The 17,619-nt window shown below is 40.2% G+C and overlaps 1 protein-coding gene across 4 annotated transcripts in view; it reads right to left on the bottom strand.

The window, feature by feature from the left end:
* TSNARE1 (t-SNARE domain containing 1) overlaps nucleotides 1–17,619 on the bottom strand; it is a 298,847-nt gene that overhangs the window by 16,340 nt on the left and 264,888 nt on the right. For all 4 annotated transcript variants that reach the window (XM_016431917.2, XM_056820748.1, XM_056820747.1 and 1 more), the window contains one exon: nucleotides 1,555–1,627. In XM_016431917.2, the coding sequence (XP_016287403.1) occupies nucleotides 1,555–1,627 (73 nt within the window). The remainder of the gene's footprint in view (nucleotides 1–1,554; nucleotides 1,628–17,619) is intronic.

Raw genomic sequence — 17,619 nt, 5'->3', positions numbered from 1 at the left:
GGGCTCATCATGAATGTTGCTGAGGACAAGGAAAAAAGACCCAGCTTTTGCCTTTCTGTTTTTTGCAAGATGTAAAAGACAAGAGGGATCCGGGAAAGAGACAGACAGACAAAATGAGAAAGAGAGGGAGAGAGAGAGAGAGAGAGAGAGAGAGAGAGAGAGAGAGAGAGAGAGAGAGAGAGAGAGAGAGAGAGAGAGAGAGAGAGAGAGAGAGAGACAAAAAGAGACAGAGACAGAGACAGAGAGAGACAGAGACAGAGACAGAGACAGAGACACAGAGAGAAAGAAACTCAAACCTTCTGGCACAATCTCTGTCCTGACAAGTGTAGCAGAAAATATTTTGGACTTGGATTCAGAAATTCTACATTCAAATCCCAATTTTGATAATTACTAGCTGTGTGACTCTGATTGAGTTATTTTACCTTGCTAGACATCAATTTACTTATCTGCAAAATGGGAATAATAATATTTGCACAACCTCCTTCACAGGATTATTATGAGAACTTCCTGTAAAGCCTTCAAGAACTACAGAAATGAGATTTTTTTCCCCCTGCTTCTGCCCTGTTACTTTTTCAAACAGGAGATCCCTCTAGCCCTGTATCAACACCAGTTAGTGAGTTCCTTCCTGGAAAATGGAGGAAGTGCTCAGGCTGGCCAGGCTTACTTCTTAACCAGGTTCTGCTCCTGATTCTCCACACTTCCTTGCCCTTTTATGCATTGTCTTCCTTCATCTGAAAGTAAGCTCCCTGAAGGCAAATTTTGACTTTCTTCTGACTCATATTTACATTCTTAGTGCTAAGTAGTTTTATCTGGTTCTGCTACCTGGTAAATTCAATGCAAACAGGGATCCCATTTTATTAGTCACTTACTCATAGAATTTTACCTCCAGAAGGGATGAATTGGCCTGCACATATTAAGTGATTAATAAATGCTTTACCTCATCTAATCTTTTTTTTATGGTTATCCTTAATAGCTTCCCAAAAGCTTCTTTCAAATGTCTCCTTCATGTGTAGATGTGACCCAGGGCTCCCAAAGGCTATACAAGTTCTGACAGGTCCTAAATTGCTGTTATTAATGTAGTTCTATCTTTTCCAATCTCTTTGGAGCTTAGGGAGAAGGAGAACCAGCCAGTGATCAGACATCACATCTCATAGTCTTACATTCGCATAGCCTCAGAGGCTAAGATTTGGGTTTTTCATATGTTTATGTAATTTATTCATACTTTTCCCCCCTCATAAGTCTCTGATTCAAAAGATGTTTGTCAGGAGCATCTAGGTGACTCGGTGAATAGAGAGCCAAGCCTAGAGATGAGAGGACCTGGGTTCCAATTAGGTCTTAAACATTTCCTGGCAGTATAACCTTCAAAAAGTTACTTAACCCCAATTGCCTAGCTCTCACTGCTTTTCTGCCTTGGAACTGATATTTAGAATTGATACTAAGACAGAAGGTAAAGGTTTTAAAAGAGGGCATTTGTCCAGCCCCTGCTCCAGATGGGGCAGTAGGGCAGAAGATATTTGGTAGTTAGAAAGCTGAGCATATTCGTAGCATACATACCAAGCATGTCGCCGTGCTCAGGGACCAGGGAAGTCAAATCTTTGATGATCTGGTTCACATCCAGCATATCACTCTGCAAAAGAGAAGGCCATGGAGTTAGGGACTTAGTTTGTAGGATAGAGGAGAAAGATGCCATGCCAGAAAAGGACAGCTGGACTGCCCTTTCCTGGGTAGTGACACATAGAAAAAGATTAAGATACTTGCACTCATAACCAATAAGGAATAGATTCAGGCCCAGCACTAAAAAAGTTCTCTACTGGGGGAAATAGAAAAGACATAAAGAGAGCAGAGTGAAACCTGGGGAGAAGAACATTCACAATCAAAAGAAGAAAGAAGACTAAGCATAGGATAAAACAGGACGAGTTGTTGGTTTTGGTTTTGGTTCTGAAAATCCTTGCCTCCCATCTTAGGATTCATATAAGTAATGGTGCCAAAGCATAAGAGTGGGAAGGGCTGGGCAACTGGGATTAAGTGATTTACCCAGGGCTGCACAGCTATGAAGTCTGAGGTCATATTTGAACCCAGAATCTCTCTATCTACTGAGCCATTTAGCTGTGCCTTCCTTTAAAAAACAAAAACAAAACAAAACAAAACAAAACAAAACTAGTACAAGTCATTGTTTAAAATGAGTAAGCCTGCCTAAGAATTGGAGAGCCCAAGAGAAAAGGGATTTCATTTTCTTTGGGTGTCAAACATTGTTTATTTTATACTCTCCTTTGATTCTATTCTCCATCATAGTCACTGTATAGTCATTTTATGGTATTACATATTTACGTATGCTTTATCTGGTCCTGCTGGATGCTAAATTCAATGTGAGCAGAGGCTGCATTTTATTAAGGAATCACTGAATCAGAATTTTACCTTTAGAAGGCATATGATTGGGCATTTGCTCTAAGTTCTGCTCATCATGAGCATCTCTATCCTCTCCAAGAAGTGGCCTTCCTGCCTCGGCTCAAAGACCTTTCCTGAGGTGAATGTGCTACCTCTTAAGGCATTCTAATTCTAATTCTTGATATTTCTAAGAGGGAGTTTCTCCGTAGGCAAAGATGAAGCCTTTCTCTCCGAAACTTTTAAAAATTATTCCTAGTTCTGCCCTTGTAGGCAAGCTAGAGCAAGTCCTGATGCCTCTTTTCCATCAGAACCCTTCATGGACTTGAAGACAACTCCTTTGTAACCATAGCCCTCTTCTCCACGCTTTACAGCTTCAATTGCTTCAACTGATCTGAATAGGCCATAGTTTTCAATCCCCTTTAACATCCAGATTGGGGCAACCAGGTGGCACAGTGGATAAAGGGTTTGGCCTGGAGGTAGAAAAACTCATCCTCCAGAGTTCAAATTTATCCACAGACAATTACTAGCTAGCTGACTCTGGGTAAGCCATTTAATCCCATTTGTCTAAGTTTCCCTATCTGTCAAATGAGCTAAAATGACAAAATTGTTGAAATGGCAAACTACTCCAGTATCTTTGTCAAGAAAATCCCAGAAGGGGTCATGAAGAATCAGACAGCACTAAAATGACAAAATAACAAAACTTCCTGATTGTCCTTGTTTGGACAAAGAGAAAACTTGCTAATGTGTTTCCTTAAGAGAGATGATCAAAAGTGAACACAACACTCCAGATGAAGTCTGACAAATTAGAGTATTAGAAGGACTTTGCTTTAGAAAATGTGCCTCTTTTAATGAAGGTTACACATATTCATGTCCACATATGCACGTATGTGGGCATACATAGACATAAGTGTACACACATGAAGAAATGCTGGCTTGTCTGATCCAAGGAATAGAACTGGAGCATGCATCATTCAAAAAGGGAATGATGTAAAATATTGTCATGCTCACATACTCCTCAGCTTGTACTTTAAGGCCCTCCATCATCTGACTCCAACCTCCCTTTCCAGACTTATTGAATCTTCTTTGCCCAAATCTACACCATAGCTGAAATGGACTACCAAACAGGAAATAATGTTCCATCTCAACCCATTATGGTCAGAGAAGATTTTTCACCCCATCTCCCTGCACTCTGTTCTTCTTTTCAGACTTGGCTCAGGAGCCACCACCCTATGCCTTCCCTGAACCCACTCAGTAATGGAATCCACCCTCCAAACACATCAGATTTACTTATTGTACAGGCTGTATTTTTTCCAATAGAAGAAAAGCTTCTTGAGAAACTTTTGTTTTTGTCTTTTAAGTTCCAAAACTTTGCATGATATATTGGATGCCATGGGTTCTTAACACATTTTTATTGAATTGAACCAAATGATAGCCCAAACTTAATAAGCAATTTAATCTGAATAAATGTAAAGATGTTTTTTTTAAAATCAACTTCACAAAAATAAAATGAGAGAAATATTGCTTGATAACAGTTCTTGTCAAAGAGAATCTTGATTCTCTAGTTTAAATCTAAGTTCAGTAGCGTGTGACACAGCAGCCCCCAAGCCAAAGCCATCCTGCATTAAAAGAGGCAATGTCCAGTGTAAATAAAGTCATAGTAGAACTTATCTGGATAACTATTCAGAACTAAGTAATTATTCTAGGAAAATCAATGACAAGCTGGATCATATCTATAATAGGGTTACCAGAAGGATTACAGGAGTGCATGAGATTACTTGAAGGACCTCAGGATGGCTAGTTAGATAAAACAAGATGGCACTAGAATATAGTGAGTGTCTTCACATATTTGAAAGGTCATTGTTTGGAAGAGGGATTAGACTTGTTCTGCTTAGTCACAGAATGATAGACATAGAAACAAAGGGTGAAAGATTCAGTGATAGATTTAGGTTTCCTATAAGGAAAACTTCTATAGAGTTATCCCAAAGTAGAGTTTGGAAAGGTGAGTGGGCTTTCCCCGACTGAAAGTTTTTAAACAAATGTTGAAAAACTTTTGCCATCAAGGGAGCAGGGGGTATTTTTGCTTAAGGATTGATCAGAAAGATATGGTTGAGATGAAGTGTAGTATACTTCTATTACTCCTCCTCCTCCTCCTCCTCCTACTACTACCACTACTACCACCACCACCACCACCATTACTACTGTAAGATTTAAAATAGTTGTTACCCATAAACTGTTGCAGTTAAAAGAGTGGGAGACATAAACTGTTATAATTAAAATGGTTGATAGATACAAATTATGCTAGATATAAGAGTGGGTGAGTAAATTTGAATGCAGAAAATGTTTCACTACAGTGTCTTGGTTTTAAATCAAAATATAAGGTGGTCGCCAGGGAAATATTCCCAATTATTCAAATACCCAAGTCAACTGGGTTTTATAGAGATTTTAATTAATACAAATGTGGAATTAAAGAAAAGAGAGAAAGAGAGAAAAAAAGAAATAAGTATGAAGGGCCTTAAGCCAACATGGCCTAGACCTGAGTCTTAAGAGAGAGATCAGTCAGTCAGTTTTTTATCACTCACCACAAGGTCTGTCTAAGCAAGGATTCTAGTGATACCAGGACAGCTCCATCTCAGCTGACTTCATCAGAGAGAGTTACAGCCAGAGTCCTCCTCAAAGAGCCTTCCAGCCAGAGACTGTTTCAAAGGGCCTCTCTCCAGAGCCTCCAGAGGGACAGAATCCCCTCAGAGGAGCTCCAGCGAGACCTCCTTAGAGATTGTGCTCCAAGAGCTTCCCTTCCCCAGAGCCTCTCTCAAGAGATTCTTCCCAAGCGATCCTCATCAGAGATCCTCCAAAAGGATTCTCATAAGAGACTTCTCCAAAAGGATTCTCACAAGAGACTTCTCCAAAAGGATTGTCCTTCAAGAGATTCTGCTTTTTCTTATATAGGGGGTTTTCTCCTATGTCACCTCCCCTAAGTCCTTACATCTACCAATCACTGTAGATGTTTTCCAAATGACAAGCCATTCTAAAAACACTGCTGGGTCAACTTAATCTCTTTAGTAAGTTTGAATCAGAAAAAACACTGCTGGGTCAACTAATCCCCTCAGTAAATCTGAACCAGAGAAAACACAGCTGAGTTGACTAATCCCCTCAAGAGAAAACCTCTGAATAAATTTTCACCTCTTTGCTCCTGGCAAGTTTACAAGTTGTCCGACCTTTATAGGTACCTAGCATCCCATTGTATCAATTCTAAAAACAGGCATGGCTCAAAGAACTCCCTGCCTCATCATAAGCATGGGTCCAAGTACTTTCATTGTTTAGCAAGGAGTTTTCTCCCCTAAAGCGGTCTTAAGTACGGGTGGAGTAGAGGTCCTCCCATTTCTGATCCTGGCGAGTTCTCACAGTCAAAATGGGGTATGTTCCTAGTAGGGAATTGTTCCAATTGAGAATTCCCCGATGGGGAAATTTTTAACATTCACAAGTCTGAGAAATTTCAAGATTTACACTACTACTACCATCATTATTACTACCACTACTATTACTACTACTACTATTACCATTATTACTACCACTACCCTTACTACTGATGAAGAAGAAGAAGATGATGATGATGAATATAATTGTAATAGCTTTTATGTAGTGCTTAAAGGTTTGTCTAGAGAGCTGGCTTCAAAGCCAGGAAGACCTGAGTTCAAGTCCTATCTCTGATATATACTATCTCTGTGTCAAGACAAATGACTTATATTCTTAGGGCTCTGGCACCCCTTGAAGACTTGTAAAGCCAGTGCCAACATATATTGCTAGAGAAGGTTTCCTAATCCAGGAATTTCCTAGATCATTAAAATCTATCCCTATGGGTTGGACTGGATAGACTTTGAAGTCCCTATCAACTCTGAAATTTTGGAACGTCAATTTGCACTGGAAATGTCAGTTTGCATATGTCTGTGTCTGTGGGCACATGACTGTGTGCAAATGTCTGAGTTTATATATACTTCTGTCTCTCTATGCATGAGCATGCATGTAAGTATGAGTGTGTACATGGGAGTGTATATTGGTATGTGTATTTCTTTTTTCTTCAGCTACCAAAGAAATGGAGGGCAGAGAAGCAAAAAATGACATTGTATAAATAAAATTACTTCAGTCCTGGGGAGGAGGGTGAGGAGGAAATAAAAAATAGAAATAAACAAGCTCCAAAAAATTGTTTGGAGGCAGTCTCTCTGAACCTCAATTATAGGCTGAGGTAGAGACGGTACAACCTCCCTTCCCCCAATTTTCCTCCATACAATCTGAGAGACACTCTTTTTTCTTCCTTATGCTGATTTCTCTCCCTGGAAAATCCAAAGAATAGAATTTATTGGTATTCATGGCCACAGAGTTCTAAAAAATCATAAAAGTCCACACAGTAAGTTATTTTCATTTTATTGAGGGGGACAAAAAGGCATAGAGAGAGGGAAAGTGACTGGCTCAAAGTCACTCAGTAAGTCAGTGGCAAATCTAGGTCTAAAGGTCAGGGGTTCTTTTTAATTTTAGATTCAGGGCTCTTTGGTCTAGCTCTGTTAAGGTTTGGCTTTGGATATATGTCACCATCATCCAAGGCACTGGACAGAGCACTGGGCCTAGAATGAGGCAAAATCAAAGATACTTCTTAGCTGGGTGACCCTGGGTAAGTCACCTAACCTCTGGCTGCCTCAGTTTCCCCATAGATAATAATAGCATCCACCTGCCAGGGTTGTTGGAAACAAAGTGCTAGCTCTTATTTATTATTAAGTTTCTGTTCTAGCACCAGAGTCTATGAAAACACCTTTATCCACCCTCCTAATACCTGTAAGTATACACACACACACAGATATGTATATATATAAACAAAAACATAAATAGATAAATAATTTTATACATGTTTATGTAAATATATATACACACATATAAACATATAAATATGTATATGATGACCCCAAAGTCTTGGTATAGTTTTAATAGTTTATATATGTACATATATAGTGGTAGTCTCTCGGTGATCGAGAATGACTATGATGTACATATATATATGTGTATATATATGTATATATACATATATAATACGATACACACATATGTGCATGTATATTTGCTATTCAGTCATTTTTAGTCATGCTTGGTTCTTTGTGACCCCATTTAGGGTTTTCATGGCAAAGATACTGGAAGAGTTTGCCATTTCTTTTCCCAGCTCATTTCACAGATGAGGAAACTGAGGCAAACAGGGTTAAATGACTTGCCCAGGGCCACAGGGTTATTAATTATCTGAGACTAGATTTGAACTCAGGAAAATGAGTCTTCCTCACTCCAGACCCAACCATCTATTCGCTGTACCTCCTAGTTGTTTAAACATATGCCTACAGCATCCATGTGCATCCATTCCATGAGATATGTTTATATATACATATCTTCCAACTCTGAGAGTCTGGAACGTTGGTTGTTCTGGTAAATGTCAGTGTGCTTATGTCCGTGTCTGTGGGCATAAATATCTATGCATGCATTATATATATTTATGTATTGTAATCTTCACTGATTAAAAAAAAGTTCTTTTGAGGTCAGGGACTACTTAATATTGGTCTCTGTAAATCCAGTGTGTATCATGATGTTTGGTATGTAGTAGGTATTTAATAAATGCTTGTTGATGAATTGACTAATTGAGCACCAACTTGGAATATCTCTTTCTTTGACTTACATGCCCCAGTGACAGATCCTGTTACTTCTTAGGGTTTTCTGCCTCGCCTGGAAATCCCACCTGGGATCCCAGAACTACAATGGTCACCCAGGAGCCTAGATCAGGATAAGCCTGAAGAAGCAGATTCTTATCCTTTCCTATCAGGACCTGCCAGGAATTCTCCACTCCCCACCACTTAGCTCTGCAAAGGTACATACGGATAAACATCACTCAAAGGAAACTCATGTTCTCCTCAGAATGTGGAAAGCAGGACAAATCTTCCCAGTCCCAAAATCTAGGATCCCTGATAGTAAGAAAACACACCATCAGGACCCTGGAGAGAGAAGACCCATGCCTTTAGAGGGGAGATCCGAGGAGGCAGTGCTCTAAAGTGAGTATCTCTCAGTCTCCATTTCCTCATCTAAGAAATGGGGATAAGCCACCTCAGAGGGAACAAGTAAATGAAGGTGTGTAACACACTTTGCAAACATTAAAGCACTCTATAAATGCTAGCTAACTATATTCTTCATTCTCATCACCATTATTACTGCTATCATCATGAAGCAGCATCAGGAAACCAGTAAAGGGAAGGGCTTCCTCCTGAGGGATTTATAGAAGGATGCTGGGGATGCTCAGAAGAGGCAGTGGGTGGGTGAAACAATGCTGGATTTGAGGTCAGAGGTTCTAGGTTTGAATTCAGGCTTCCTGTCTGTGGGAATCTGGAAAAGTCACTAGATGAGAAAAACAGGATTCAAAAGGATGCTCTAAACCCTAGAATATTGCGTTAATTCAGCACAGAAAAGTTTCCTAATAATAAATGTAAAGTCATTTTCAGGTGCAAAAAATAAACTTTACAAATATAATACAGGAAAGGCATGGCTAGAAAGTAGCTCAACTGAAAAGAAGAAACCTGAAGGTTTAAGTGGATTTCATATGTAATGTGATTCACCAGTGAGATACAGCAAACAGAAGAGTTAATAAAATATGGTTATGTTAAAAGAGGCAAGAGATGAAGACCAGGATGGTGATAAACTGTTGTACTCTGCCTGGTGAAGTCACTTCTGGTATATTGTGTTGAATTCTGGGCACAAATTTTAGAGTTAGGGCAAGGGTTCAAGGAGTCTATGGATGGATTTCAGGGCCTCTTTGAATTTGCTTTTTAAACCTATTTTGACAAATGCATGTGTGTATATATATGTATGTATTTACATAATACACACATATATACATTTTTCAATATATACATATATAACTAGTTTCATTTGTAATCTTATATATTTTATTTTATGCACTTAAAAATTCTGAGAAGGGATCCAAGGGCTTTACCAGATTTCCAAAGGAGTTTAGGACACACAAAAGAAGATGAAAGACTCTTTTTGGTTTTGAGTATACAGAGAAGAGTGGATAGGACAGTGAAGAATCTCAAATTCATGCCATTTGGAGATCACTTGAATAAATTAAGATTACTTAGCTTAGAGAAGATAAGACTTTGAGTGACATGATGGCTGTTTGCAAGTATTTGAAAGGCTATCAAGAAGAAATAGCATCCTTGGCAGCAGCCAATAACTATGCAGGCCAAAGCATTGCAGGAAAAAAAGAAGAAATCAGATTACAAGGATCTAAAGCAATCTATATGTGGGAAATCACAGCGGCCTTCAGAGCGTCCTTGGATTACTGGGGTTACAAGCCCTGCAGGTCTGGGATGGCTTCTTGTTTCAGCCCTAACGCTGGGAAAATGAACTGGACTTTTTCTCCATGGCCTCAGAAACCATAAAGGAGTGATGGAGGGCGTGCTAAGGAGCAAATCTAGACTCACTCTAAGAAAGAGAAAAGATTTTAACATTTAGAACTAGACAAACGTCAAATGAGCTATTTCAGGAATAAGGCCATGGGAGTCCCAGTGGAAGTCTTCTAGCAAAGAGCAAGGGACTACTACTTGTTAGGCACGTCATAGAGAGAATTCTTGCTTGGGTATGTTTTAGGATTCTCACAAGGAGCTTTGGAGCAGAGGGAGCTACGCACCAGGGAAAGAAGATGTCCCAGGGCCAGGATGGAGGGGCCTAACCTTGTGCCTTTTTATTGACTGTCCATCCTGCCTAGAATTCTCTCCCTCCTCACCTCTGCCTTCTAGCTCTCTTTAAGCTTAGATCCAACTTCTGCCAGAGGTCCTTCTTAGTTCCCCTTAATGCTAGTACCTTCCCTCTGATATTGCCACCCATTCACTAAGTCTTGTAGGATTTATGAAGCATCTACTTTGTGCCAGGCACTGTCCTAAGCCCTGTGTGCGCTTAATGTGTACATGTGTGTACATTACATATTCTACATATATTCACATACACACAAATTCATAGCATGTACATAGTCATTTGGATATCTGTCTCCATCGAGAGAATGGAAACTCCATGAGGGCAGGGATCATGTTTTTGCCTTTCTCTCTATTCCCACCACTTAGCACAGTGCCTGGCGCATAATGTTTAAAAGATGACTGTTGAAGGACTGAATGAAATGTCAGATGAGAGACTTGACCCCAGGCCTGCTGAGTCCCAGACCAGCGCTCTCTCTTTTATAGACACAAAGGTTCAGGCTTGCCATCTTCCTGCCTCCTGAGTGTTCTTTGTCCTAAGATGAGGGGGGAGCTCTGGCAGTGAGCCACAACTGGCTTGAGCCCCCTGAGAGTGGGAAGTTTTAAAAGAGATCATGCCAGCCTCCCTGCTTTACCCAGGGTTGCCTTTCCTTCCTTCTGCTTGAGGGATTTATTTTTGTAAGGCTCATTTCACCCCACCAAGAAAATATCAGAGAGAAATTCATTTTCCTTTGAAGAGTGTTCTGGGAAACAGAGCAATTAGCGTGATCTGAAGGTGGCGGCTACTATCAGCCGCAATTCAATTATGGGCCTTCAATACAGAGCTGGGCTGGCTGGTCAGCTGAGCCGTGGGAAGCAGGCAGGGGGCTGGTAGGCAGCAGCCAATAAATGTGCAGGCCAAAGCATTGCAGGAAGAAGGAAGAAATCAGATTACAGGGATCTAAAGCAATCGGTGTATGGGAAATCACAGCGGCCTTCAGAGCATCCTTGGTCCTCTGGGATAGCAAGTCTTGAAGGATGTTGACTGGCTTCTGGTTTCAGCCCCAACACTGGTTCCAGTGGGGTAAAAACAGAGCCTGTTCCATTAGCCTCTCAAGAGTTGGAAAGAGACTTTAGAGGGCATTTAATCCAACTGACACTCAAGAAGGAATGTGTTTTCACAACAATAAGTATTTATCAGGCACCTACAATGTGTAAGGCACTGTGCTAGGTAATGAAGGTACAAGGATAAAATAAAAAATAATCCTTTTCTATGATAGTCAAGGAGCTGACATTTCACTGGGGAAGTCAGTCAATGAGCATTCTGTGAGTGAGTTCCTGGAGGGTAGGAATGGTACTATTTATTTTTTCTGTCAGTTGACAAGTTAAATGCTGCGAGGAAGATAAAGAAAATAAAAGAAAACGTCCCTGTCTTGAGAGGCTTATATTCATATGGGAAAGACCCCATGTAAATAAGTAGCCTGTTCAAAATTATATTCAGAGTGGATGGAAGGAAATTTGAAAGGGGAAGACAGAAGCAGGTAGGGGAATACAGAAAGACCTCCTGCAGAAGGGATTTGAGCAGTGTCTTGAAGAAAGTCAGGAATGAGTAAATACAAAATAATTTGAGGCAGAGAGGACATACTATAACATCTTTGATAAGTTATCATCCAAACTATTCTTCAAGACCTTCAGGGATGAGAAAATCCCTCCGACCTAAGGCAACCTCCTTCAACTTTTAGACAAATCTAATTATTGGCATGGTGTTTCCCCAACAGGTTCACCCTACCACTGCTTTTCGTTATGCACCCTAGGAACAAGCCGAAAAAGTCCCAAGACATTGATCCTGGGTTTGTGTTGCGTGGTTTATGTTATCGATGGGCAAAAACACAGTGTTAAAGGAGACAAAGAGTCATTTTCCTATCTAAGCCTTGTGGTTTCAGATGGTTTTTCCCATCATAGCTGGAGCACTAGCCCTAGTTCTAGACTGAAGTCAAACATATTAATCATAAGCTGAGTCACTCTTGGTCAAGTCACTTAACCTCACTCAGCCTCAGTTTCCTCATATTTAAAATAAGGGGATTGGCCTCTAGATCTGTGATCTACTATGATTTTCACCAGCTGGCTCATAAATATGTGCTAAGTTCACAAGGTGAGAAAGTGTGTATGAAGAGACACGTCATAGTGCCAGTCAGTGGCTGGAAGGAGAGGTTGCCTTCAAATACATTGAGTTTGTTATGACATCCAGATAAGGCTTTTGTGAAATTAGCAATTTCAATTGACATGAGGGTATCATAGGAAAATGGCGAAATCCAGTGATTGAAAGACTGCCAATTGTCCTTGAATCTACGGTTATGTGTGTATGTCCACAAGCTGTCATCATGCACATGTATGTGTGCATGCATACACAACACTGCTCCCCTGGGGGTTTGTCAAGTCTTGTACAGATAAACTTTAATATTTTTGGACACTGACAATACAGGAACACACCATCCCTGCCATTAAGAACACTCAAAGCTCTAACTCGACACAATTCACCTTTCTGAACAAAAGCTGCTGCTTTTGAAGGTTCAATTCCAAATTCATTATTTTCAACTTATTAATACAATTTAATATATTAATTAATCAATATAAGTTAAAATAACACACTACTACTGTGTCCAAATGATTTTCATAAAATGGTAATGCTTGTCCCAAACCTTTGTTCCACTGCAGAAGTGGATTTTGGGAAGCAAACAGTACTTTTAAAGTGGTGATTATTTCTATGGGGGACCCACTCAAAATGCTTTCTACTTCCCATGGTGCCTAGTCAACAGGACTGGCCATGTATGTGGTTGTCTTCAAAAAAGACATGGAGTCTTAATATGTCAGAACTGAAATGGTCCTTAGGTCTTAGAACATGGAATATCAGATCAAGAAAGGGACTTTATAGAACATTTAGCTAAATACCCTCATTTTCACATAGGGAACCAAGACTCAGAAAATAACACAAAGGTAGAATGATTCCTCATGTACAAGAATGAACATTGAAAGTTCCTAGAAAATAGGGACTGAATCTCTGTAATTTTTTATATTGCCACAATTCCCTCCCTACTCCAGTTCATCCTCCCATTTAGATACCAAAGTGATTTCCTAAGGTGTGGGTCTGACTATGCCATTTTCCTACTCAATAATTCTAGTGACTCCCTATTGACTCCAGGACAGAAATCCCCAAACTTTTTACATGGGGGACCTGTTCACTGTCCCTCAGACTGTTGGAGGGCCGGACTATAAAAAACAAACAAAAAAAAATACAATGAACAAATCTGTATACCACTGTCTGGGATAGCGGAGGCTGCAGCACTGGCTGTGATGGGCCTGTCACTCCTTGCACAGACCCATCACCACCACCACTATACCAGGCAGCATTATACACAGTGCAGAATCCCCTCCCCCATATCACAGCTCACCATGCTGAAGTCTTCCATTGTGCAGTCACATAATCCTTTGCATGGCACCTCATTCTCATTCAGTTACTCTCAGAACAAGGTGCCATGCAAAGGATGTCATCGGAAGTAGTACTGTACGTGAGCGACATCACACCTTGCAGCGCCACCACATACAGTGTGCTCCTCTCACTGACCACCAATGAAAGAGGTGCCCCTTCCGGGAGTGAGGTGGGGACTAGATAAATGGCCTCAGGGGGCCTCATGTGGCCCATGGGCCATAGTTTGGGGAACCCTATTCCAGGATCAATGATAAACTATATCTAATATCCAAAGCAACTTGCAAGCTATCCCTTTCTACCTTTCTCATCTTCTTTCATATTTCTACCCTTCATAAATTCTACAGTTTATCCATTTAAAATCCTCTTCACCTCTACTTCTAAGAACCCCTGATTTCCCTTAATTTTTAACTCAAGAGTCACTTTCTATAAGAGTCTTTCCCTGCCCCTTCTTCCCCCAGGTCACCAGTGCTTTTCCCCTGTAAGATTCCTTTGTATGTTTTCCTCCATTAGAATTTAGGGTTCTTGAGGACAAATACTATCTTGCTTGCTTATACTTGTATATCTAATGTTTGGCATCATCCTTAGTACATACTGAAATTTTCTCCCTTCATCTCTCTCTCTGTCTCTCTCTGGATTTAGCTACCTATATCTATCATTTATCTATCCATCCATCTATCTGTCTGTCTATCTGTTTGTCTATCATATACTTAATTGTGTTCACGCTGCCCTACTCTTTTAGAGATTTTTCCTTTTTGATCTTTGTATCTTCAGAACCTAGAGAATACATAGCACATAATAGGTGCTTAATAAATGCTTACTGATTGATTAACGGTTATGTTCAGTGCTGTTCCCCTCTTCGTGATTCCATGCACCACTGTTATCCATGGGGGTTTTCTTAGAAAGGGTCCTAGAATGGTTTGTCATTTCCTTCTCTAGTGGATTCTTTTGTCAGGTAATGAGATGTTAACTGACTTGCCCAGGATCATACAGCTAGGAATTGTATGAGACTAGACTAGATTTGAACTCTGGTCTTCTTGACTCCAGGCCCATAACTCTATCCACTGAGTAACCTAGCTGCCTTCTAGGCATAGACAGGTTCAATGATTTGCCCAAGGTCACACAGCTAGGAAGTGCTTGAGTCTGAATCTGAACTCAAGCCTTCTTGACTTGAGGCCCAGTGCTCCTAACAATTAAGCCACAGCTGTCTCTGATTGACTAATCAGCAGGATACTATATGAGAGTAATTACTTAAACAGGATTTTATGAAAAAAATTTAATAGGAGTTTTTAAATAGGCAATTATCCACTGCCTAAAAAGAAGGAAACAATGGTGAAAAAGGCAGGTGTGGTAAAAGGGAAGCAACACCAGCCTGGAGAATCAGGAGCCTGGAATTGGAGGACCGCATCTGATCCTTGCAATGTGACCTTAGGGACATTATTTCCTCTCTGGTGGCCTCGGTTTTTCCATTTATGCTGTAGTGATATTGCCATACTGACCCTACAGGGCTGAGCCTAAGGGAGACTGAATATGTAATGGACTGCAGAAATGCTGGCTCTTATTACAGCTTGCTTGTTTCCTGGATTATCTATCTCTGTGTTTACCTCCATTAATACAGATAATGACTTCTATACTGAACTCTTGGTTGAAAAAAATGTACATTTCTTCATACAGTACCCTCCATCCCTGGGGTAGTGGGGGACAGGCAGAGACAATCATCACTATTTTCTATAAGAGGAAACAGAGACATTATTTGTCCAAGATTATCGAATGAATCACTGAAAGAATTGGGCAGAACCCTGGATCTCTGGATTCCCAGGATAGAATGGTGTTCCCTAAACCATGCTGCCTGACTACAAGTCACGAACAAGCTTTGCTCTGTTTATTCAGCTATGTTTTCCAAAAGCATGATATCCAGAAAGTTTCTCAGTTTGGCCTATGGAGGATGCTGCTAGATACAGTTTCCACAGAAAGACCACTGATGGTTTCTCTCTAGAGAGGCAATCCCTCCCAAAATGGCTTGGTTTTAATCTTGCTGAGTTTTCATCACTTTTGCCTGTGTGGTCTTTTTTTGTGTCTACATGTCATTCACTTTTTTTAAAACCCCTACCTTCTGTTTTAGTATCACTCCTAAGATAGAAGCACTGCAAGGGCCAGGCATTCTGGGTTAAATGACTTGCACAGGCTCACAACAGCTGGAGGAAGTGTCTCAGGTGACATTTGGACTAGAATCCTCTGAACTGCAGGCCTCCATCCAACAGGCTACCTACCTATCCCTGTCATTCACTTGGGAATTTCATGTTTTAAAGGTCCTCTGGCTCTGCTCTTCTACGGTTTAAGGACTCTGCAAGCTCTGACATCCTTTGATCCAACATTGCAGATATCTGGGTTAACTGTATGGGAACCACAGGATATTGTAGGGAATGAGGCAGTACAGGGAGCTCAGCAAGGAGAACAAGGACTGGGACACTGGAAAATGTAAGTATCATCGATCATCCCCAAGGAAAACACTTCCCATAGGAATCCTGTCCAGGAAAAAATAATCCCCTGTGTCTGGTAATGGGCAATGGAAGTGGGGAGGGGGTAGCAGAGGGAAGACAGAGACAGAGAAACACAGAGACACAAAAACACACACAAACAGAATGAGAGACATGGAGACAGAATTAAAAAGAGAGAATGAGAAAGAATGAGAAAGGCAGAGATAGATAGAGACACATAGATACATAGAGAGAGAAAGAATAAGAATGACAGAGACAGAGAGAATAAAAGAGAGTGAGAGAGAAAAAATGAGAAAGAGGCAGAGATAGAGAGACAGAGACATATAGAGAGAATGAAAGAGTAAGAACAGAAGACAGAGACAGAGAATAAAAGAGAGAATGAGAAAGAATGAAAGAGAATGAGAGATGGTGAATGAGAGAGAGAGGGGGAAAGGAGAAAAATAAATAGGGGGAGAAGAGAGAGAGGAATAGGGAGAGGGAAGGAGGGAGAAATGGGGGAGGGCATTACTTAACTTAGTAAATGTTAAGTCATGCAATTATTTCTTTGATTGCTTCTAAAACTAGAACTCATCAAAAGCTCTCACAGAATCTTCTATCCCCTCTCTCTTCCTTGCATTGCAGAATAGTTTTCCTCTAATGATCCTTGATGGGTATCTAATGGGGTAAGGATTTTTGAACCTAAGTCTATGAGTACAGATACATGCATGATATACTTGTGCACATACACACACACACACATATATATATATATATATATATATATATAAACACAGGAAGCATGAGCCCATTGGTTCAGGAGTGTTCACATTCCTGAAAGTATGACCATGTACATAGGCCATGTCTGTGGATCATACAAATCCATATCCTTATACATGTGTGCAATATTTTTATGTGAGCATGTACAATTAAAGGTGCAATTTTGGGATGTCTATATATTACAATTTGAATGTATATTAGTATTTCCACATGTATTGCATATTTTGTATGCATTTATGTATCTCTAATAACATTTTGTGATTTATGCATGTGTCTGCATGTGCATTTCCCCCATTTGAAAGAATGGGGGGAGGGAACAAGCCCCCATTTTCTACATCACAGTTCTTCTTATAATTAGGAACTTGGCAGTCATCCACCTACAGAGACAACTGTTCCAGTTAATGACACAATAGGAGATTTTAATTTATTTATTTAGCTTGGCATTTAAAAAAATAACTAGAGAAATCACTTCTTTGGGTAAGAAATCAGTGAAGGTAAGGAAAGGCAGATTGAAGGTAGGCCAGGGAAGAAAGGGACAATCTGAATGAGAAGACCAATGCTTTCAGGATCTCAAAGCCACTGGATAAGTCAGGCTTCTCTCAAGATGCTTCCAGGACAATCACAGTTAGCTCAATCATTAATTGTATGAACCTAGGAAAGTCATGTCCTATTCTTCCAGTCCTGATATTCTATGTTCCATATTCTGAAGTCTCTTTTCAGATCTGACATGTTTGGTTCTCAGCAACATTTT

Source organism: Monodelphis domestica, chromosome 3 (assembly GCF_027887165.1).
Source record: "Monodelphis domestica isolate mMonDom1 chromosome 3, mMonDom1.pri, whole genome shotgun sequence".
Classification (NCBI taxonomy): Eukaryota; Metazoa; Chordata; class Mammalia; order Didelphimorphia; family Didelphidae; genus Monodelphis; species Monodelphis domestica.
This window is presented reverse-complemented; position numbering and strand designations above follow the sequence as displayed.